At 45.8% G+C, this 22,610-nt stretch overlaps 6 protein-coding genes across 6 annotated transcripts; 3 read left to right on the forward strand and 3 right to left on the reverse strand.

The window, feature by feature from the left end:
• Positions 1–472: 472 nt before the first annotated feature.
• On the forward strand, positions 473–2,995 carry LACBIDRAFT_320988 (uncharacterized protein; the record flags this gene model as incomplete). The annotated part of the gene is made up of 11 exons (XM_001873469.1): positions 473–479; positions 626–639; positions 669–817; positions 1,017–1,309; positions 1,363–1,475; positions 1,531–1,677; positions 1,727–1,881; positions 1,932–2,388; positions 2,440–2,536; positions 2,621–2,654; positions 2,902–2,995. The coding sequence occupies 11 exons, from the start codon at positions 473–475 to the stop codon at positions 2,993–2,995; spliced, it is 1,560 nt and encodes a 519-aa protein (XP_001873504.1).
• A 249-nt stretch (positions 2,996–3,244) lies between these two features.
• On the reverse strand, positions 3,245–3,755 carry LACBIDRAFT_301387 (uncharacterized protein; the record flags this gene model as incomplete). Its single annotated transcript, XM_001874091.1, has 3 exons — positions 3,245–3,274; positions 3,327–3,552; positions 3,607–3,755. The coding sequence occupies 3 exons, from the start codon at positions 3,753–3,755 to the stop codon at positions 3,245–3,247; spliced, it is 405 nt and encodes a 134-aa protein (XP_001874126.1).
• A 550-nt stretch (positions 3,756–4,305) lies between these two features.
• On the forward strand, positions 4,306–6,734 carry LACBIDRAFT_320990 (uncharacterized protein; the record flags this gene model as incomplete). The annotated part of the gene is made up of 8 exons (XM_001873470.1): positions 4,306–4,325; positions 4,549–4,810; positions 4,868–5,260; positions 5,511–5,587; positions 5,900–6,055; positions 6,145–6,262; positions 6,377–6,408; positions 6,494–6,734. 8 exons carry the CDS (start codon positions 4,306–4,308, stop codon positions 6,732–6,734), a joined length of 1,299 nt encoding a protein of 432 aa, XP_001873505.1.
• Positions 6,735–7,816: 1,082 nt separating this feature from the next.
• Positions 7,817–9,140, reverse strand: LACBIDRAFT_320991 (uncharacterized protein; the record flags this gene model as incomplete). Its single annotated transcript, XM_001874092.1, has 6 exons — positions 7,817–7,898; positions 7,929–7,968; positions 8,224–8,246; positions 8,448–8,727; positions 8,811–8,885; positions 9,095–9,140. The coding sequence occupies 6 exons, from the start codon at positions 9,138–9,140 to the stop codon at positions 7,817–7,819; spliced, it is 546 nt and encodes a 181-aa protein (XP_001874127.1).
• Positions 9,141–17,585: 8,445 nt separating this feature from the next.
• Positions 17,586–18,821, reverse strand: LACBIDRAFT_320994 (uncharacterized protein; the record flags this gene model as incomplete). The annotated part of the gene is made up of 5 exons (XM_001874093.1): positions 17,586–17,808; positions 17,972–18,169; positions 18,422–18,461; positions 18,641–18,644; positions 18,708–18,821. The coding sequence occupies 5 exons, from the start codon at positions 18,819–18,821 to the stop codon at positions 17,586–17,588; spliced, it is 579 nt and encodes a 192-aa protein (XP_001874128.1).
• A 1,641-nt stretch (positions 18,822–20,462) lies between these two features.
• Positions 20,463–21,250, forward strand: LACBIDRAFT_161044 (uncharacterized protein; the record flags this gene model as incomplete). The annotated part of the gene is made up of 4 exons (XM_001873471.1): positions 20,463–20,684; positions 20,728–20,954; positions 21,002–21,114; positions 21,168–21,250. Coding segments are annotated over 4 exons (645 nt in total), but the record flags the coding sequence as incomplete, so codon positions are not given.
• Positions 21,251–22,610: the final 1,360 nt, after the last annotated feature.

Here is a 22,610-nt window from a genome sequence, read left to right on the forward strand (position 1 = left end):
GAACCATCAAGTTCTGCTGAAGAGGGTTCTTACCCTTTTCATCGTCGTAGTTCCTTCGTAGTAAACCTGAATCGTATATTGATTAGAAAATGTTGGCAGCCCATGTTTTGAGGCGGCACAACCTTAAGTATGCGACATCAAAGAGCAGAGGCGGTGACCAGTCAATACTTCTGAGTCGTGAGGAGCCCCAAGCACAGCAGATGAATCACTGAAATTGAAGTGCTGAAACGTGCCAAGAGTACTGTCCGCTTCCGACGGGGTTTTGAGTGACGAATTACAAAAGCTCGTCTTCAGACGTAGTGATAAATACCAGGTTGTGTAGAAATTATAGCCAATGATACTAATAGTCAAGACCTTTGAGGGGGTGAAGATATGTAACCTTCGCCTCCGTAGATTGTGAAGAGTAAAGAACACAACCAGGCAAAGGGACGTGTTGCGAAGCGCTCAAATGCGTCGGCAAGAATGGATAGCGATGGCTGGTAAGTGGAGAACACCTAGACGCGTGCGGTATTCCCTTTTACCCTACTGCGTACCACCACCACTTCCTTCGTTTCTCGCTTTTTCTATACTTATTTATTCGCGTTCCCTCTATTTTATGCACATCTAATCTATGCGACATGATGAGCCTTTGTAAAAACGGTACGAAGCCCTGCACGCCCTGACGCCAGGCACGAACACACCCGCCGCATCAACGGCGTCAAACGCCATTTTCTTCTGCCGTCGTCCCAATCGACCCCCAGCTTCTCTACGTCGACTTCTTTCCCGCTCGGAAACCCGATGGCAGCCTGGTTGCGGAGGAGGTGTACAAAGCCCATCTGTAAGTCTCTCGCCTACTATAATCAACGTGCCTGGATATCTCATCTTGCCTTCAGCTTCACCATCAGAAAGAGAGAGCCCTTGCATGCTCTCATTTCAAGATTCGTTTTGCAACGCGAGCCAACCTAGAGTTTTTGCGGAACGCCCTTGTCCGCGCTCCTTGAGTCCGCTTTTGGTTTTTCTTTACAAGTCGCTCACAGGTATCCTGCACGAGCAACTACAAACCCCTTGCCTGATGACGCTGTGGTCGGTCCATCGAAAACGCTTTCCATTATTATCCCGCCACGCCCAACTCACTCTCTAGGCCAATCGACTGGCCAAATTGATCAAGAACTTCTCGAAGCTGATTTCGATGTGAACGACGATGCGTTGACGGAGCAGTATGACGTGGGTGAGGGGGTCGCGGAAGCCGTATTTGGTGCCCTTGAAACAGGTGGCCTCGAAGAAGAGGATGAGGATGAGCAGTTGGAGGACATGGACCTGGACGACAATGGTATGAGTTTTCTTTCATCGTTACTTTCAAAATAATCAAACTGTCCCTTTCAGCAAGCCATAAGCAGTTTCAGACAAGTGTGCGCATGTCAGCGGCTCAACGAACGGAAGCCAACAGGAGGGCAGGAGGCAAAAAGACGCAGAAATGCGTCGTGAAGTCGTGGAACGTAAGTCTTTGCACCAATCTTCGTGTATTATGCATTCACGGTCACTTCCTTGCAGATTTTTCAGAAAGAAGCACTCGCAGCGGGAAAACTGCGCGATGACATAGTCGACGAGCATGCCCTGCTCCTCTTCATTGACTTCTGCGCTAGGCGTTGCAAGCGAGATCGTCGAGGAGAGTACATACCCAATACTCGCATCGGCGCCGTAAGTACCTCGATATCTTCAATATACTCATTGATAACAATCCTTACAGTCACAGATCAAGAAAGAGTTCTTCGGCGCCCTACGTATCCGAAAGGTGCAAGATGCTCGAGATCCAACTTTGGCTATCAAGCGGCCTGCCACGACCGCCCATGTTTACGATGCGGTCAAGACTCGCATGGACGAGGCCCTGCAAAATGCACGCGAGTAAGTTCCATTTCCATTGACGTTAACTTGTCGTGATGAACTTTTCGCAGAGGGCTCATTCCTGCTGAGGATGCCCATGCTGCAGGGTTAAAAGGTTGTGGGGAACTCACCGCTCGCGGGCTTGCCAAATGCGGCTTTGGGGACGAGCTTCTCACTGCCTTCAACACCTTGGACGATAAAAATCTATCTGAATTTTTTGTAGCCTGGGTAACAAGTATCCGCGAAGAGCTGGTTTCAAATAGCCAGGGATTTCTCCCATCGCGTCGACCAGGACTTGCAGCCACCATCCCTCCTAATTTTCCACCCTTGAACATCATCAATCTCTATGTCCGACCTGAAACGAGCAAATTGTTCCCGTTCAGCCTTGATTGGAAACCTTGCGAGGTTCGCATCAACAAGCTCGCATCATTTGGAGCTGAATACCTTGGTTGGACGGACGCATCCGCTCTCTATAAACACTTCCATTCAAACGTGTGGGAGGGCGTGTTTCTCCAAATGCTTATTTCTGTAAGACGTGTCATTGCTCATTCAAGCCCTAGCAACTGACTTCCTTCGCAGCGCTGGGTGCTCTATGATCCAGACACTCACATTATGCGAACGGACAACATGAACACCACGATTCTGGAACTTCAACCGAAGCTGCGCCAGACCCGACGTCAGTCGGATATTGGTTCTTGGTATCGTGTTAGGATTTCAACTCGCAATTTTGTTGAGTTAATGGGCTTCTGTTACAAAATAGACGGGGAAGACACACTAGATGCTACGGCTCTCCTGTCAGTGTTAGCACGATTAACATTATTCATTCATTTGCGTTTGTTTTCTTTTCGTCCCCTCTATGTCGGTGCCTTGTTGATCTTCTGCCCTCTATGTTTTGGACATCTGCTCAAAACTCGGATTTGCGCGCAACCTGCTCACTCTCGTTTTCCTCGGTCTCTCTGCTTGGATACTTATACCGTCACCGTCATCTATTATCGTTTTTTTTGCACAGTCGCATATCATACATACATCGATTCATGATAGGTCTCATCTAAAAAAGCTCTCATTCAAGGATTCGCCCGCACGTACACCAACCAACTCAGAACCGGCAAAAATGCTTGTCTGGTCATTTTTTTGAATAAAGGGCTTATGACACAAGAACTGCATATCCATTCTGGTGTACGAAATTTAGCGAATGGAGTATAGAATGGACATATCAGGTTTAAGAATAAAAGGATCAACATTTACGGCGAGGCAATGCAACCACTAGGAGGGGCAACACTTCGATTCAAAACCACAGATTTTGGGACTGCAGTTCTTACTCAGCCTGACCCGCCTCAGGGGGTAGGATGGGATTTTGTTCATGTGTGTGTACCTTAAGGATATGCTAATGAACAAGTCTCTTCAGGCTCTCAATCTGAGGGTATTGTCAAAATGGCATTTTCAAACAAAAAACAACTGTAGCTTACATCATCGCCTTCAATCCATTCGACCGTGGCGTTGTCCCAAATAGAGACCCGATAACGTGTGGCCTTGTCAATTTCTTTGACCCAGATGACCAGACAATCGAAGGTGGCAGTGTTATTGGGCAATGGAACATTTCGATATCTGTAGGGACCTGGCTGTGTCAGGCACCAGGTTAGACGTAAGAGTCCAGATGGAGGAGGAAAGGACGGGTGTATGAGTGTTACGGATCTAAAACGCAGATATCAACTTGGACCCGCTGCGAAGGAGGAAAATATTGATCACCGAACCAGTCGCAGGAGCTCGTTTTCCAAGGGCGCCCGATCGGGATTCAGCTGGCCATGGAAAATAAATCGTGACCATCTCTCAAATAATTTCTCCCGGTCATTCTGCAAAGTATTTCCATATTCCTTGAGAAACCGCAAGACCTGCATAATCTAAGGGAGGATCAGAAAATTCTCTGGATACGATTATAGATAGTACACACCAAATACGCCCCGCTCTCGGTGGCAATAATGTATATCTAGATCAGGTACATACGGTAAGTGTTCCACCATTGTTTAGCTCAATGCATTCCGGGCTCTTACATCGCTGATGCGGGGCTGATTGGCGCAGAGGTCCACATAAATTTCTTGTCCCACGCGGCCTTTTTGCTGTTAGTAAGATCGACGCCTCCAAAATCTTGTGAACCCTACCGAGATTCTCGGACTGTCTATAAATGTGATAGAGCCCTCCAGGTGTTTCCGACCAACTGATTCATTTTTAATGGAAAGGGAAGAAAACAAAAGATGACAAACGATGGGGAAGAATAATAGGTAATAAGATAATTGTCTTGCTTGAAACCATCAACAGCTTCCTTGTGCATTTTCATTAATTCTGGTGAATAGAATCAGCGGAAGAATGACAAGATTATAAAAATGCTGCAACTTTTGAGGGCGGCATCTTTTTCATGTAAATTTGCGGCAGTAGGGACAACGAGTAACCATGGGCGCGGGCGGGAGGCTGTATGTTCCATACCTATGCTGTTCAATGTGTACAAGTATTATTTGTTGCCGTGTAATTATTTCTGGGCTCCGCTTGGAGGAGATCATGAAGAATACTATGACCTACCAGCACCTCGGCGCACCCTACGACACGTGAACCTAGACTACGTGATATGCGTGATAAGTACCAACAATTTTCACTTTGCTTCCTAATTCCATCTTCTAAGTTCTAGTTTGCTTCTAGTATGAACTTTCGACCAGACATCCCTATCGTTTCCTCTCGACGACCCCTCCCCAAAGCGTCCACCGCTCAAATCGAGTCTTATGTCGACATGTGCATGCGATTGTTTAACAAGACAAGAGCCGAAGTCGAGAAAGCAGCAGTCGAGATGTGTGGCTCTCTGGATGTGGCTGCTCTTGCTGTAGGAGCTGAGATAGAACGGGGGAGGGCAGATCTCATGCGGGCATTTCCAGAAGGAGCGGAGAACTCCAACAATGCGCTTGGCGTACGTTGTCATCTCCCATCCCATCCACAACCCTGTGGGCTGACTTGCTCTATGTAGCGTAAACCCAGGCCTGGCGAGGACGTCAAATCTGCTCGTCTGAACGACAACTTGTTTATTAGGGTTTGGGATGGGGATCTGGCTGGCATACGATCCTTTGCATTTGATTTTGTGGATGGTCAAGGACGTTATATCTCCACACCCAAGGATATCAAGATTCACACGATGCCGTCTGCTTTCAGGGGGCCAGAACGTGTCCTCTCAATTGAGCAATGCCTAGAGGGCGAGGGTAGAGAGCGACAGGCAGAGATGGAACGAATTGCAAACAACTGGCCTTTTGCTCCCCCCCGTGACAAGGTGTATGACAAGAACTGGGAGACATATATCATACCTGAAGGCGTTGAGCTCCGCATCGTGCAAAGTGGGCATGCAGATCGCTTCCTTCCGATTCCGGTGCGACCCCATCCTCCTACCGACCACGTCTTGCAGCTTCAGCCTTGGCAGCAGTAACAAGTTGGCACTGCTAAATCACATTGTAGAGGAAGGGTTTCTGATTCTCACTTGCTGCAACCGTGTCAATTCTTGTGCTTTTTAACTCTCCATTATGTTCTTGAAATTTCAATGGTGGCTGATAACAGCAGCGTGTCCGTTGTGAATCCGATTGATAAGTACCATTTTTGTACATTCATATATTTCCGAATAGATTGTTCCGTCTTCTATTGTCAGCATCCCGTCGCCCGCTCGATTGATCACGCTAACCTCGTCCGACCTCGTCTGGGGGTACAAACTGAATAGAAGATGATGAAATGATGGCATGCGGAGGCCTAGGTTGAGGAGGAGTGCGGACGCCGGAGGGATGCTCTTTGCCAGTGGCGTGTATACCTACACAGTGGACTTTAGCGATGGGTGGAGGAGACGAATACGATTATGTCGAGAAACCAGCCGTCAGCAGCAAACTTAGGGGACAATGTCGCAAGCCAGGTGGTTTCAAAGACCCTACATACATACAGTGCGATCACCAGCAAATCTGCCGCCAATTTTGAATTTGGCCCCCATATTGTAATGTATCAAAGAATCTGCTAATTCGATTAGGGTCCAGCACCATCTCTACATTTGGGCTTGCGCGGCTATGGGGAATATAAATAAATTGAAAATTAGGGAAAGCAAGAGGTGGAACTCGGGCGACAGTCAGGCGGAACCCGTAAGGCATCAAGAAACTGTTGAACGCAAGACCACCATGGACGACGGGTAAGGGTGGGTGAATGCCCTGGAATGCTGGTGGCAGTGCCATATGGCCGAAATTAGAGACCTGGACGACACCGAAGGATGCGGCGTAGACCCAGTGACCCTGCATCACCTCAATCTCCACTAACAGGATTCCTACCGTCAAGTTCAAAGAAATATGAACAAGGCGGCGTCTGGGCACCCAGGGAGCGAATGCAGCGGCTGGGAGGTGTATGTCGATTTGTCGCTGCCCGACGGTGAACGTTCCAGTGGCGCCAATGAAGCGGCGCGGCATGTGACTGTCACCAATTGATCAAACAATGATTGTCACAACTTTGTGGTCAGTGTCAATTTGGTGATTCCTTGGTTTCCAAATTGTGCGTCAACTACAGTCGTGGACAAGCAAAGCCCACTAATTTGGTATCTTGGTAAATAATGTATCTAGAGCTGAGATTTTTCCAGATTCTGGCTCAGATTTGCGAAATGCGTCGAAAAATGCACCTCCGAAGTTTTTCCCACGAGGAATTGGCGTGGCCAAAATTTTGGACCAAAAAACTGCAACATTTGGGGAGAAAAACAGGTCGAAACCAGCCAGAAATTATCAAAAGTTGGTACCTGTGCTGGGTTTCAGCTGGAAGCTACTCAGAAAGGGCAAAGAATCTATCAGAAAGGGATTTCCCTGCATTTCGAAAGCCTAGTGTGATGGAATTTCTTAGTCCCGTGATAGATGTCACATCAAAAAAGTGACTAAGTGCCCAATTTGGGTCAATGTTTGGCAATTTTTTCCAGAAGAACCGCTCGATAAATTGTTTCGAAACTTGATGGGCAGATTGTTCTCCGTGAAAGGAAGCGATTCCGCTATTTTTCATTTTTTTCTTGGCACTTTTTGGTGTCCGGCCAAAAATTTAGGGTCTATTTTTGTATATGGCCATTTTCTCCAAAACGGCTCGTGAGACTTGGCTGAAATTTGGCCAGAAGCTTCCCTCAACGTATCTGCACGTTTTCCGGGCACTTTGGTAGCCATCAATAATTTCCATTTTTATTAGTGGGCTTTGCTTGTCCACGACTGTAGCAACTAAGCAAGCATTCGTCAAGACAATGTTTAGCTGAGGGAACATATATGGCTACCTTGTCAATTGTGGGGGCGAGGAAGGCTTGTCGCCCACCAGTATGGGTTGCCCTTATAAGTGCATGAAAAGGTGGGAGAATCGGGTCTTCTGTAAGTTCTAATTCAAGAAGGTTCGTCTTGCTGCCACATACCAAACCAGAAACTCCCCGGGTGCTAAAAAAAGCTGAAGAAGGCGATCTGCAATCAACTTATTGAGAACCATGATATCCAAATTTAACGAAATGAAAATCTCATCAAGACAGTGTTGCAGAAAATCTCTGAATTCAAAAGTGCGGATAAAATTATTGAGAAACTCCCTTTCCGCAGAAACCCCTCACTCAAAATCTTTGCTTCTAATAAGTTCTATGCTGTTTCTCAGGAAGTCACATGAGCTGTGGCTGCAAGGTATTAGTAATCCCTCCCCATCAAGTACAAGTACTTATGTCGGCCGATTTAACGGGATCTCCTGGATCGCAACCGAAAGGGGAAGGTGCACATGACCACGTGACCTGGCGCGTCACATCCTTCTTCCTCCTTTCCTCCTCCCCCACTGCTTTGTCCCCTCCCGAAATTTCGCTTCTAGTACACCATTTTTTATTTATTATATGTAAAAATGCATTTTTTTCCCCAGTCCCAGCTTTCCCGGGCAAACATGCAGTCCTTGTCTAAAATGGACCTTATGCCACATCCTTGATCAGAGCCTGGGCACTGTTGAATTCCTGTGAAAGATACAAAACTTGCAGGATATCTTCAATGCATCTGCTGCCACATGTTTACCACTTTTTTTACCCTTCAGGGAGATTTTTGGAAGGTGGTTTGCTGCAAAGACCTGAAAATAAGTCAGAAAAGCACACATAAGTTGGCATAAGTGCTTATGTGTGATGGATTTAGCTTAAATCAAGTTCAATTTAGTGGATTTAACGCCCCATGATGCCAACCAGCTCAATTTAAGGTGCATTTCCATGAGCTGGCCTACCCCTGCACCCGATTTAAGGGTCTTTCGCTGTTTTTCAGTTCAGGGAACTAGCCTCTGCTATATCACATTGGCTAATAAATCTTTCTGTCTTATTATTAGGCTCCTTACATGTAATTCTCATAATGTTGTAGCTAAGGATATTTACATGACATGTAGTACATATATGAGTGGCAAAAAAGGACATTCTATCCTACAAAACTACATATGTCCCACAAAACTACATATGTCCCACAAAACTACATATGTCCCACAAAACTACATATGTCCCACAAAACTACATATGTCCCACAAAACTACATATGGCCTTGCAGCCATTGAATTTTCGGACATACTTTGTAAATCCCCCACTTCCCGATGTGTTGTGATGTGCGCAGCGCATCATTTTCCATCCCAACACGTTGTTGATAAAAGCCTGCTTGAGCACACAAACATTCGGCCTCTTGAAGGTGGGAATGTGATGGGAGCCAAGCTCCACGTGGCATAGTGTTGCCTGCGTTGCCTGGAGAGTTGGCCACAGTGAGAGGGGATTGAGAGAGACGGAGGCAAGAGGCAAGGCATGGAAGGCAGGGTAGGAGAGGTAAAAAGAAGGTAGTTTCTCACGGAAAACTGAATCTGGTGATGGGCATAATTTATTGAATTTAACATTCACTCGCTTAAATCGAGTGAAATAATTGTACTTATGTAATATGACTAACAAGTCAACGTCTCTTTGTTCTGTTGCCCCACATCCATTGCGCAACCATTTTGGACACATCTTGCTAGGATCCTACCTGCCACGTGTGAAGGAGATCATTGATTCCAGTAAAGATCTCATCAGTTGCTCTGTGTTCAAAAATGAGATCCAACTTACTTTGAATTTACTACTTCTCATAGCTTATCCCTTGCTTGCCATTTGCGAAGCGATGGTTCCCACTCCTTGCCCACTTCCAACCTCATACAACAACCTTGGGGCTTACTTCGCTTTGCAAGGCACCCATACCTTTGTGGAAGTGCGCCTGGTTCCATTCATGGCACGCTTCACACATTATTTTTTTCTTTTGATTTAATGCTAAACACCTTCAACGCGAAGTTTAATAGGTTCTATCACGTGAATGCAACCTCATTTTACTTTCCACGCCACAAGATTGAAGGAATAGGGCTTGTCCAGTATGCCTTTGTTTTTAATTTCGTATTTATTATTATTCTTTTAGGGCTTTATTTTTACAATGAAAGACTGCGGGACCAGTGCGCACTCTAAAGACTAGACGGTAGAGTAGAGCATCAATGATCGGGATGTCCGCACTGAGGGCGGCAGTCGCGCACATAAATTGACCTCTCCCAACGTCGTACGTTCCCTGAGTCATCCCTAGTCTGAAGATTGTGTAACGGAAATGCGCGAGTGAAGTCATTTTATTTTTACTTATGCTTTTCTATGCAGAACTCGAAGCCTTCTTTCTATTTTTGTATGTTCCCCAAAGTTTTGGTCAGGCAGCACAAGAGTACGTGCGTTGCCTTGTGATTTTCATATTTTTTGTACATTATAAAAAGTGTCCTCCCACCTGTCGAATGGAGCTGTATTTTCCCCCTCTTTCTTTCAAAAGATCAGAGCTCGAGTCGACCAACCATCTGCTAAAGAACTTTTAAGCAACTTATGTTCACTTCTCAAGACAAGTCACAAGAATATCAAGTTGTATGCATGATGCACATTGTTAGGAACTTTTTCAATAACCTTCGCCAATGGAACACCAACGTGCATATAGCTAAGCTTTCCGTTTATCTTATTTTCTCCAATCTCTCCCCTACGTTGTCTCTTTCCCCGACAAAACTCCTTTCATCGAAAGATCTTCTCACACATTCACACCACCTTTCATCAATTTCATTGTCTTCATTAAAGTCTCCCTCACTGTGAGAAAGTCTTCACACGTTTGCATTGGCACTTCCGTTCTAGGTGCTCCCTTTCTTTTGTGTCTTTTGCCTTTTAGACACGCCTCTTTGTGTTCTTTGCGTAAAATCTTTCGCTTGTTCTTTTCATTCTCTCATTTTCCATATTACACTTTGAGTCTTCACAGACAACCAAATCACTTGCCCTTCTATTAAAATTCTGTACTTCCACACCTTTACACCCGATTACCATCTCGTTCCAGCTTACCCTCAAGGATTTAAGGATGTCGGTGACGTGTTCGATTGTGTTATTTAGCATCTCACTTCTCCTCTTGCAGATGACAATTCCACCCATGTGTTAGTCCTTGCTCACCCGGTGGGCAGGATGCATGTCTCAGGATACCTCATCACAGACTTGTTCGCATCCCTAGCACACATTGGGAGGAAGGGAGGGTCAGTCATGGATAGCCATGATCATCTCTGTACGGTTTTGGCACTTAGTTTGGGGGGTATCGAGGAATGGAGGGAGGGTTTGGCTGTGTGGATAGGTTCTGCTTGAGGTTGGGTCTGTGAACATGATGTTACTCCATTCTCACAGTGCCAATACTCAGGTATGTAGGTATATTATATGGGGAATGCAACTGATGGTGTTCCATAGGCACTATTTAAGCAGGCGCTCGGATGGGACAGGTTGTGTAATTGTGTCCCATTTAGTGACACAGTCGCATCGCCTACTCATGTTCAATCCAGCTGCCAGCAACCCCTTGGGTTCCCCACACCTTGAGGATGTCCCTTGTTTGCAGTTGTCAGTTGCCGTGTTCCTGGTCTGCCTTTGGGATTATGAGTGGGGGTTTGTTATGTTCAGTTATGGTGTATTGCTTGCTCTAGGTGAAAGTGAGTCAATAGTTCACTGTTTCGTTTATTTGCTTGCCAAATTGTCTGAAGAAGGTTCTTGAGCTTTTCCTGGGTTTAAACAGCTGTAAGCAGTTGGCACAAGGCAGCCTGCACCTCATGATAGAGTGTGTGCGTCTTGTTGACATCAGCTGGGTTAGGGCTTCTCCTGGACTCAAAAGTGTTGAATAGAAGGGAAGCTGAGGCTGATGTGTTTTGGGGCAGCTGGGAGGGATCTTGTTTGTGAGGGTAACCGTTCATAAGTATGTTTTGTGTATTGAGGTTGTTACTTTGATACCACCTGAACTTGCATCAACGTTGCCATAGTGGCTTTGTATTGCTGTCTTCTGGGAACACCCTGATTACTTGGCCCATAGATTACAGTTGCGGACAACTAAAGTCAACAAATTGAGTATCTCAGGAACTAGATTTTTTGATGGAAATCTGACAACAGATCTGAAACTGGACAGGCAAAAGGAGCTCAAAAATGGTGTTTTCATGTTATTCCCACGAGTTTTTGGCTGTGCCAAAATTTTGAGCCAATTTTTTTTGCATCCTACAGCACCATCTCCGCCAGTCTCTCAGAAAAATCCTGCTCATCAAGCTCATCCCAATCACTCTCTGCATATCCATCTCTTCTCCTGAATCCTCAGCTTCACTTGGCTCATTTTTCTTGTGTGACTCTTAAGATCTCATGATCAGTTCTTCATCATCTCCCTCACTGACAGTCTGGCAGCTTTGAGAAAATGATGTCACTGATGGAATGGAAATCAAAAAAGGGTTATTTTGGAGGCATGCAAGGTTGTAATGTTTTTAGGAGGACAGCCTCTAGGTTTGGGCAGCATAATAGCAATTTTATTCCAAGGGGAGGATCTATTTTATTTTTATTTTTATGGTGGATTCTGACAGTACTCATCAAGATCTATCCAAAAATGACTTTTTCGAGATTTTATCGATTTCTTTGGGCCTGTGCCAAAATTTTGGACCTTTTTTCTGACAAATCTTCACTTTTGGGAAATCGGCTTGTACCATTTGAAAGATCTACTCAATCCCTGCCTATTCCGATGGTTTTCGGACTTTTAAAAATCCCTACCGGACTCAATAAATTAATCTATAAATTTGTTGACTTGAGTTGTCTGCAACTGTACTTGGCCCATAGTGAGAATAGTTGGAATTTTGTGGAAGGTGTGGATTGGCCACTGTGGTTGAACTGTTTCAACCTCCCCAGACTATCAAACTCACAACCCTCCCACTCTAAAGCTCAGTCTGAAGTCTCTATTCAGTTTTGAGCTTGTTCAACCTTATACCCCATCCCCACTTCTGAGCTTGCCACCAATCTCACGAGAATATTGAAGAGTGCGAGTGCAAGAGGGTAACACTGTAGAAATCAGATCTAGATAACACCGGTAAGGGGTGATCTCAGTCTCGGTATAACAGACTGTATTAGAATAATATGTACCTAGATAACACCGGTAAGGGGTGATCTAAGTAAAGTAAGTAATGTATCGTAGTTGGTAAATGCAAGTGGCTCACCTCAGTCTCGGTATAACGGACTGAGGTGTGTATGGTGAGTATATATATATGCTATCTAGAATAAAGGATGCATCATAATAAAGAGAGAGAATGAGAGAAAAGAAAGAGGGAAATAAAGGAACTGTAACAAAAGGTGTTCACGGTGTCGTGATAATCACAACACTCCTCCTCACATGGAGTCTTGAATTATTTGAGGCCCAGGAAGTTCCGGAATCAGGTAAACTTTTTCGTGTCAAGGGCTTTTGTGAATATATTGGCAATATTATCGTGTGTGTTGATGTAGGAAAGTGAGATTTCTTGGGATTGGATGTGCTCTCGAAGGAAGTGATGTTTGATGTCGATATGTTTGATGTGATTGTGGAGTAGAGGGTCTTTGGAGAGATTTATGATGGCATTGTTATCACAGAGGATGGTGGTGGGTTTTTCTGGTTTGTGTCTGATTGCATTTAAAAGCATGCAGAGCCAAATTGCCTCTTTGCAAGCTTCGAAAGCAGCTACGTGTTCAGCTTCGCATGAAGAAGCTGTGACGGTTTTTTGTTTCCGAGCTTGCCAGGAAATGACGCCAGATCTGAGGGTATAAGCGTGTCCCCCAACACTATGTCTCGTGTCCAAACAATTGGCCCAATCAGAGTCAGTGAATCCTACTAACAAAATAGAATTTTCACCACTGAGATGAAGTTTGAAGTTTCGTGTTCCAGAGAGATACCTCACTACTCGCAATGCCGCATTCCAGTGGGCGTGAGTGTAGCAATCGAGGAATTGGGATAGTTGCTGAATGGAGTAGGTGATGTCGGGGTGGGTTCCTATAGATAGGTAGAGTAGATAGCCGACAAGGGATCTGTAGGGTAGTTTTGCAATTTCGTCGAGTTCTTCACATGTGAGCTTTTTATAGTCTGCACGTCGAAGCTTTAATCCAGGGTCCATTGGGACTGGAGCGGGTGAAGCGTTCTTCTGGCTGAATTGGGAGACAATCTTGTCGATAAGTGCGGTTTGTGATAGCATGACTGTGTTGTTTGGTCAGTCCCAGGTGACAGTGATGTCAACGACAAAACGGACAGTGCCTAGATCTGAAATGGTCCAAACTTTGCGCATTTGATTTTTGAAACACTCGTTTTCATCTTTATTGCTTGCGATTGATAAGAAATCATCCACATGGATGGCAGAGATAATCGTCCCACTGTCAGATGATCTGCAGTATATGCAGGACTCACAAGATAGACGAGTGAAGCCCCAGGAGAGCATTTGCTTGTTCATCATCTGATTCCAGATCCCCCCACTCTGTTTCATGCCGTATAGCCCTCGCTGAATCATCCATACCCACTCCTCCTTTCCTTGCTCCTCAAAGCCCTTAGGTTGTTCCATGTACTGGATCTCGTCTTCTGGTAGTAGGCCATAAAGGAAGGCCATTTTGATATCGATTTGTTGTGCGTCCCAGCCAAGAGTTGCTGCTATGTGTAGTAATATGTGCCAAGACTCCATGCGTGCAGTAGGTGAGGTGGTTTTCGTGTAATCCTTCCCGAATATCTGCTCAAAACCTAAGAAGACAACACGTACTTTCCACCTTACAGCTTTGCTGGTTTCATCTCTTTTGATTCAGAAAACTGGCTTTCCCTTTTGAATTTTTGAACCCTGTGGGACGTCGCATTGGGGGACTAGTTTGTAGATGCCCATGTCCTTTAAGGATTTTAGCTTGTTGCGGTATCCTTCTTCCCAGCATTTAGCATCGGCAGATTGTTGTGTGTCGTTCCAAGTTTTAGGCTCATCTTCAAATTCCAGGGTTGATGGATCTATTTTTGTCATTTCAGAGATAGCAGATAGGATTTGATCGATTTGTTCCACCTTACCCCCCCCCGAGATTCAGGGGTCCAAAAGCTTGGCAGAGTTCCTTGACTGCCGCGTCTTCGACAACTTGAGGTGCATTGCGCATCTCTTCCTCTTGAATATCCTGTAACATTTTCTTTCGCTCTGCTCATGTTGCTTTGAGTCTGACTGCTGCATCAGTAGACTCCTGAATTGCTCTTTCAAGTCATGTTGGACCTGCAACTTTTCTGTGATGCGGTTAGAGTGACGGGGAATGGTGTCCTCTGGTAATGCTGGAATATTCTGAGGGATATCTTCGGCTTTGGGGGGAATTTCTGGGCTGTTGGCTTGGGTGATGGGATCAGCGTTGGGTGGATTTATCAGAGGGAGTAACTCCTCCTCATCTTCATTGAAGAATATTGGAGTGGAAGTTGTGCTTTTTACAATGGATTCAAGGGTTGTGGTTTCCGTTGGGATTTTGGGAGAAGTAGGTGAGTGACCATCACAACTTTCTAGGGACTGGATGTGATAAGAGCTGAAAACTCTTTTCATCTCACGATGGTAGCACCGGTACATTTTTGAATTGTTATCGTAGCTGATGAGGACGCACTTGATTGATCTTTCGTAGATCTTTGGATTGTGTTTGTTCTGTATCAGAACGAAAACTTTACAACCAATTTCTCGTATGTACGAGTAGTCTGGCTTTCGTTCGTACCATTGTTCCCAAGGAGTGGTCCCTTCAAGTGAGCGAGTTGTTGTTTTGTTCTGAAGGTGGCCTGCCGTCATGTAAAATTCATCCCACATGTTTGGAGGACATTTGGCATAGATGCACATTGTCCGTGCGTGCCTTTGCCATGAGCATTCAGTGCATCCATTCAACGCGCCCAATGTGTGTGGATGTGTAAGGTGCCGTGAACAATTGATTAGTCCCCCTTGACTCTAGCCATTCGCACATGGCATTACTTTTGAGTTCACCATTATCTGTTATGTATGTGCCAACCTTCAGGCCGGTTTTGAGTTCACATGCGTGCTCCCATGCGATTAAGTAGTCGAAGGCATCACTTTTTCGTTTGAGTGGGATAGGCCAAACACGACTCATGTAGTCATCGACTATATCCATCACATATTCATTACCCATTCTTGACTTTACATGTGGTCCGCTTAAATCAACCCACACTTTCTCCAGCTTTCTCGTTGCTCTATGCCCAGGCCCCTCCTTGCGATGTTTAGGAACAGGTGTTTTTGTCTGTTTACCCAGGACACAAAATTCACACTTAGGTACGTCTCCATTATAAAGACTTGTGGGCATACCTGGGATCATTCCATTCTTGACCATGTCTCTAAGTGTCTGATAGTTTGTGTGGCTGAGGCGGCAGTGCAAGTTTTCAAGATCAGGTGCATGGTGCACTGTGAGAGCATGTTCAGCATAAATAGAATGAAGGGTGAGGGAGTAAAGGTTTTTGGTGGGGAGAAGCGGTCCACATGCTATAGTTGCATTGGTGGACTTGTTTGTGATCCAGCATGATTTTTCATCGAAGTGGGCAATGGCTTGATTGTCCTTCACTAAGGTGCTGACTGAGATTAAGCGTACTGTAGCATTTGGAATATAGAGGGTGTTCTGTAAAATGATGTAGGCACCCCACACGACCCTGAGTTTGATATTTCCAATGCCAATTGCAGTGATTGAGGATCCTCCAATGCCTTTGACAGAGCATGTGTTGGTTGGTTGAAGCGTCAGAAAATCAGATTTTTCTGGTGATATATGGACTGTGGCACCAGTATCGACATAAAATGGAAGGTCATCGATTGAGATGGGGGTACAATTTTTTTGTTGAATTGGAGTGATTTCTGAGATTGCTGCAATGTTGGATGGCTTCGTATGAGTGTTCCAGTCAATCGTGGCTCATGGCTCCTCCTCGAATGTGAGCCATCCTTTGTATTCAATTGATTCGATGGGCGCGGCGAGGGAATCATCAATGGGGATGGTGTTTGATGCATAGCCTGCAAATTCGGTGTTGGGCGCAGGGTTGGATATATCTGCGGGGTCAACGAGCACCATGAATGCCTTTCCGCCAGAGTCTCTCATGGTGACGGAGACTTTACCTGGGGTAGAAGAGGCCTTATTCTTTCCTCCCTTCTTTGCCTCTTTGTCTCTTTTGCAAGCTGCAATAGACTCAGCGATGGTTTTTCCTTCCATTCCTCCTCCAGGTAGAATGCAGTAAGGGTGGGTGTGTCCTGGACGCTTGCAACCACTGCAAAAAATGGTGGTTGACGATTGGTGGGATTTGGATTGGGCTGCTAATGCCATAGACTCGATAAGGTGATTATTGTGATTGTGTTTGAGAGCGTCGGTGTCGCGCAAAGCTTGTTCTGTCTCAAGTAAGAGGAGGATATTTTTGGAGGTGTAGGAACCGTTGGTGAGCCCAGTGGAAACAGTAGTGCATAGGTGTGGAAGATCCTTGAGTGCATTCATGAGCGCAATGCAGCAGAGTAAGTCTTGGTTGAGGTTTCTGATAGCGAAGGCATGTTTGATATCCTCGCAAATTTGGCGTCCTGTCTCGGGGAGGGATATGTCCTTGGTGCATTTGGCGGCTAGCACTTTCTGCAATAAGTTGACTTGGCGGATAGGCCCTTCATTTTCATGCCATGCCTTTAAGGCAATCCAGGCAGCTTTGGCTGTCATAGCTCCCCCACCCTCAAGTCTGATGTAGGTTCGTTCGCTGGGGTCAACGCTTCCAGCTATAATGGACCAGGCTTGACGATCATTCGCAAGCCAGTTCTTGTGTGCGCGTGGTTCAGCAGTAATGGAAGGAGCAGAAGCATCACCTTCGACGTAATCGAAAAGGCAGTTGCCCATCATATGGATGAGCATATCTTCGTACCATTGGCGATAGTTTCCTTTTGCCTTGCTAAGCTTCTCACCGGCATAAGGGTTACCAGATCGGATGAGGGCGATAGATGGGCATGTGTCATCGTTGGGAGCGACAGCCATGGTTATTGTGGGGGTTGTTTTGACAGTATCAGGCATGGAGAGAGTTTGTGGTAGAGATTGTGAATGCCTCGAGGCGACAAAGGAGGATGCATCCTAATTAGGTATGCATCAAGTACACGTCTTGCGTGTGTGATAAGATGAAATCTAGATCAGTTTCTATCATCACTAATTGTGACTAATGGCCCATAACCTGTAGAAATCAGATCTAGATAACACCGGTAAGGGGTGATCTAAGTAAAGTAAGTAATGTATCATAGTTGGTAAATGTAAGTGGCTCACCTCAGTCTTGGTATAACGGACTGAGGTGTGTAGTACCCATGGTGAGTATATATATACGCTATCTAGAATACTGTAGCATTTCATTCAATTCGACGGTCACGCATCACGGTGCCCTTCAAATTGCTGAAATGTCACGGTGGTCACGCAGATTTTTGTAAGGTGTCGAAATCATCTGGCGCTCATGTGATAAATGTCGAAATTTTTCGTGGCCTGCGGCGCTAAGTGGTCGAAATTTCGCCCAAATTTTCGGCTTGTCACGGCGAATTTGCGTGGTTGTCGAAACCAAAATTTCGACAGGTCTGTCACGCGTCACGGGCCCTGTCGAATTGAACGAAATGCTACAGTAAAGGATGTGTCATAATAAAGAGAGAGAATGAGAGAAAAGAAAGAGGGAAATAAAGGAACTGTAATAAAAGGTGTTCACGGTGTCATGATAATCACAACAAACACGAGTAGATTGTGTAAGCCGCCTCAGGATTATGGCTGGAAGTTTAAATATACAAAAACCAGGGATTTCTCCAATTGCCTCGGAAACCCAGGGGGTTTCCGTGGAAAGGGGGTTTCTCAATAGTTTTATCCCTGCGGCGGGAACTTCTGTCGCATGTCACAGGACTTTGCTCCTGAACTCCACCATGGCCTCGCTGTTCCGCCCCCACCTCTTCACAAGCCCCACACCCAAGAACACCCTTGCAAAAATCACTAGAAATTGAAGTGTTAGTATAGAAGCTAGATGTCAATTTCAACCATGCACTCATATGTACAACATAACCCAGCATGAAGTTAAAATTATGATACTTGAACCGTATGGTATAAGTACTCTTTAATAACTGCCCATCCTGAAGGCTGCTTTACCCCCAAGGTTGTGGAGTTTTTTTCCATCAGAAACTCCTTTTCTATCAATTCTCTGTGGCTCATGCGAGGTGTGTTGCTCCGAACGCATCATGATCTCACCAGTCCTGGAGCCCTGGACCCCACCTTTCCACCACTCTGCCTATTGACATTGACAAAAGGGTGGGAGGAATTTATGATGGTTGATAGAGAGGACGCTGGTGCCACACTCGAGACAAGGACAACTGGTCAGCCACATAGTTGTCAAATATGTAGTACTTATACTTGATGCAGTCCACTGTCTCCCTGTCTTTCTGTTCCTTAATTTCCATGCATACTTACAGTACTACACTTCATTATAAATAAAGCTATAAAATGGGTGACTTACAGCTCAGCGAGCAAGAGTTACACATCGCTTTCCCTCCTTGTTGACGCGTCTCCACTGTTTGGCAAACTGACACGTGACCTGGATCGCCACACAGATCTGCCACACAATGATCGCCGCACTTTTGAACTCAGACATGTCCTCCAGTGTTGAGTTGCGTCCTTAATATGACTCTGAGAGGTTCGAGAACTGCCTTTGGCCGATGATAGCAACTCTGTGTCACTTTCCTTTTTTCTGACTACTGTAGTATTTCGTTCAATTTGGCAGTAACGCGTCACATGACCTTCAAAATCGCCAAAATGTAACGCTTGTAATGGGTCATGTCTTCCCGTGCCAAAACCGTTTCGTGGTAACAGTCTCAACATAGCAAATTTTCGTGGCCTGTGGCGCTGTACTGCCGAATTTTTCGCCTTGTCACAGCCAAATCCTACAAGTGCCGAAATCAAAATTTCGGCTGGGTGGTAACGCATCACAGGCCCTGCCGAATTGAATGAAATAGTACAGTATTACATAAAACTGGTATGTGTCATCGAATTGCACCGAGAGCTTCGTCTGCGACACATGTGTAGAACTTGGCAAGCAAACAGAAGGCCCTGGGAAGCTCATGCCATTTCTTGTCCGCCAAAAGTCGCCAAAACGGGCCTCAAATCCGCTATCCTTTGGGACTCAAATCCGCAATCTTGGACAAGGCCAACACATGACATTCCCAAATAAGGAAGCCTCCTGTGAATTTTCTGTTTGATGACAACACAAGACTGTCCAAAGACAGCCGTTTTGCAGCCGTTTACAGAAGCGTGCTTCCCTCCCTTTAGTTACCAGGAAGTATATCCTCGCCTTCAGTGATATGTATGGTACTTCAAAAAAATTCTGCTCAGTTGCACCCTCAGATCCGCTATTTTTGGACAAAGCTGCCATCCTGATCGCCTCAAGAGTCAAATCCGCTATTCTGGGACAAAGATAGGCCAAGTTTTTGGCTCTCAAATCCGCTATTTTTGGACAAGAAATGGCCTGAGCTTCCCGGGGCCTCAAACAGATGCAAATCACATTCCGGCCTATTTCGACCAAGGTTTTGACGCACACAACGACCGCCGACCATAGACAACGCGACCCTTGTGCTACTAGTAGGCTGAGTCAATGATCAGAGAACCTCCTCGGATTTCTACCTGCCTCGCATGGATTATCGTCACCTTCAGTATCTCTGGCTACGCGGCTCTTGCGCCAGATCAGGAACTACTAATCAATACGGTGGTCGGTTAGTAGACCGGACTTCGACCGATCTTCTAATCTTTTGACGTCTTCAAAGTACATTCTATCGTCTTTTCCAGAAATCCATGACCTGGTGGAGATCAAGCGATGATCAAACCTACGAATGCTCAACTGGTGGCAGCTGTTCGCTTGGATGATTTTTTCAAAGTACTCTATATCAATCAATACTCTTCATCGATAGCTCACCCCGGGCATGCGTCTCAGACGCCTTTCAGCCAGCTTCTTTCGCTTCTTAAGGTGCATCCCCCTTGGACCAAGAGATATTGCTGAGTATAAATAGCAAAATCAAGCTACAGATTCTGTGCCTATCTTGTGACGCTCTGTCCCAAAATGCGCTTCCCTCTGTGCTGGTACTGCGTCGCCGTCGTTCTATGCAGCGTATCCGCGCACTACACCGTTACCTTGACCGTTTCTACCACCGTGGTACTTACTTCCACGCAAACGGCCACATACAGTGCAGTCGCCAATAAAACAACATCATCCGCGACGAAACCTTCGCCAACGGGTGTCAAAAATCCAAAGCGCGGTCTGGCTTTTGCTGCTGGCGACACCCCTGGTGACCTCAACAACGCCAACCAATCTGCGAGCGTCATTAGCTGGCAATATAATTGGGCGGACTCTCCCCCAGATTACCTTGTCGAATCGAATATCAAGTACATTCCGATGCAATGGGGCGGAGCTGGTCTCGACAGCTTTGCAGACCAAGTGAAAGCTCAGAGGGCTGATACGATCCTTGTGAGGCTACTTGGGTTGATATCGTTAATGCTATTACTAAAAGGTCCTCCCGAAGACATTCAATGAGCCTGACTTCGTCTCAGAGTCAAATATGGACCCTGTGTATGCCGCGAAGCTGTGGATGACGTCCATCCAGCCCATGAAAGCCGCTGGCGTTCGGTTGGGTGGACCCGCGGTCACTGCGTCGGATAATGGCCAGCAATGGCTCCAAGCCTTCCTTGCTGCCTGTTCCGGCTGCACGATCGATTTTCTCCCTCTGCACTGGTACGTGTCATTCAAAATAATACCGTTATTGTTCTCAAGTGTTTGAATGAAAGGTATGGGCCCGGTGTAGAGGGGTTCTACAGCTACATCTGGCAAATGCATAATACGTATCCTCAATATCCCATCTGGATCACAGAGTACGCTTCAACGTCAACGGATAGTTCAGGTGCACACTTGGTTTTCACCGACTTTTAATCGTCACACTCATAGTTTCTCCAGTCGTAGCCGACTTTCTGAACCAGACAATCACATACATGGACACTTTGGATTGGATCGAGCGATATTCGTGGTTTGGCTACTTCGTGAGTTGTGAACGAGGTTATCTTTACGCCAAAGGGCTTATCTTACATTACGTCCCAGCGTTCGAGGCCTGGTGTCTATTACAGTAAGCTCTCCCATCTGTGTTGTGGAAACGGTTCTAATGTCAAATACGATTCACAGATTTGCTGGGCGACGACGGGAGCCTCAATACCCTGGGCCAGATTTACGTTGGGGCAAATACGGTGCATACCCAGCAGAGAGCTTCGCCCACCAAAGTATATCACACTGTGGATGGTGCCGACATGTCAAACCAACCCCTTGTCACCACATGGGCACCTTATCCAAACAGCGCACTGCGAGGTTTGAACAGACCAGGACAATATGTCTATCAAATGGCATGCATGGTGCTTCCATTGCTCGGAGGGGTTCTTGGCGGACTTTGGGTGATTTTGTAGGAATGCTTTGCTCCGGTCCTTTTTGGGGTTTACAAGGAAGGTGCTACACAATCTGTCAATATTGTCAATGATGATGCAGGCTTGACACCTTCCCATGCCCGATTATATTTTCCATAATAAATTATTTCGAAGCCTTTTATGGGCCGTATCGACCTCGGACTGCTCAGGGGTTTACTGATGTCGAAGAATTTTGACGCGACGGACACATAGAAGCCTTTTGAGAACTTGTGCATCAGGACAGGGGACATCTTTGGGTGGGAAAGTGATGACAAAGCGGCTAGTCCAAGAGGCGTCAGATCCACCGATCTTGGACACCAACTTCAACCATGACAAAGCATGATCGGTGATTTCCAGAAAGCGGCATGGCAATGGCAAACGCTTCGCCCATCAAATCTGAATCAACTCCGCTGTACTTGCCAACGCCTTACATTACGCGGTGGATCACCTATGTCGAACGGTTATTTATCATGTAAGCCTGAAAATTTGTAGAATACAGTAGTGTCTATTAGCATATATGAACTTTATTCAAAGTTCTGCGCGAAAATGTTGTGCAATGTACAACTTCGCGAAACAGGACAGGTTGCATTATATACGACAGAGAACTTGTTGAAAGCAAATAGTTGTTGACATTGTGTAATTGAGCCATAAATGGGTGCAGGTGGGATCGGAAGACACCGAAGTAGCGGGATGGTACAGATATCATAAGGTATGCGCACACCAGCAAACCCCAATTTACACTTTTGACGATTTATATGCACCAGTATGTGCATTATTAGCTTGCCATGTTGAGAGAGATATGTCGGCGTGGACGCATTTGTAGATAACACAGGTGACGTAGATGAGAAGAATGAAGGTTTTTCGCGGTAAACAAACTGAGCTGCCGACCATGCCGAAACATCTCATGTCGAGTTCCGACGACTGATCACAGCTGATCACCTGCTTACAT

This window comes from Laccaria bicolor, genomic scaffold, assembly GCF_000143565.1.
Source record: "Laccaria bicolor S238N-H82 LACBIscaffold_1 genomic scaffold, whole genome shotgun sequence".
NCBI classification, from domain to species: Eukaryota; Fungi; Basidiomycota; class Agaricomycetes; order Agaricales; family Hydnangiaceae; genus Laccaria; species Laccaria bicolor.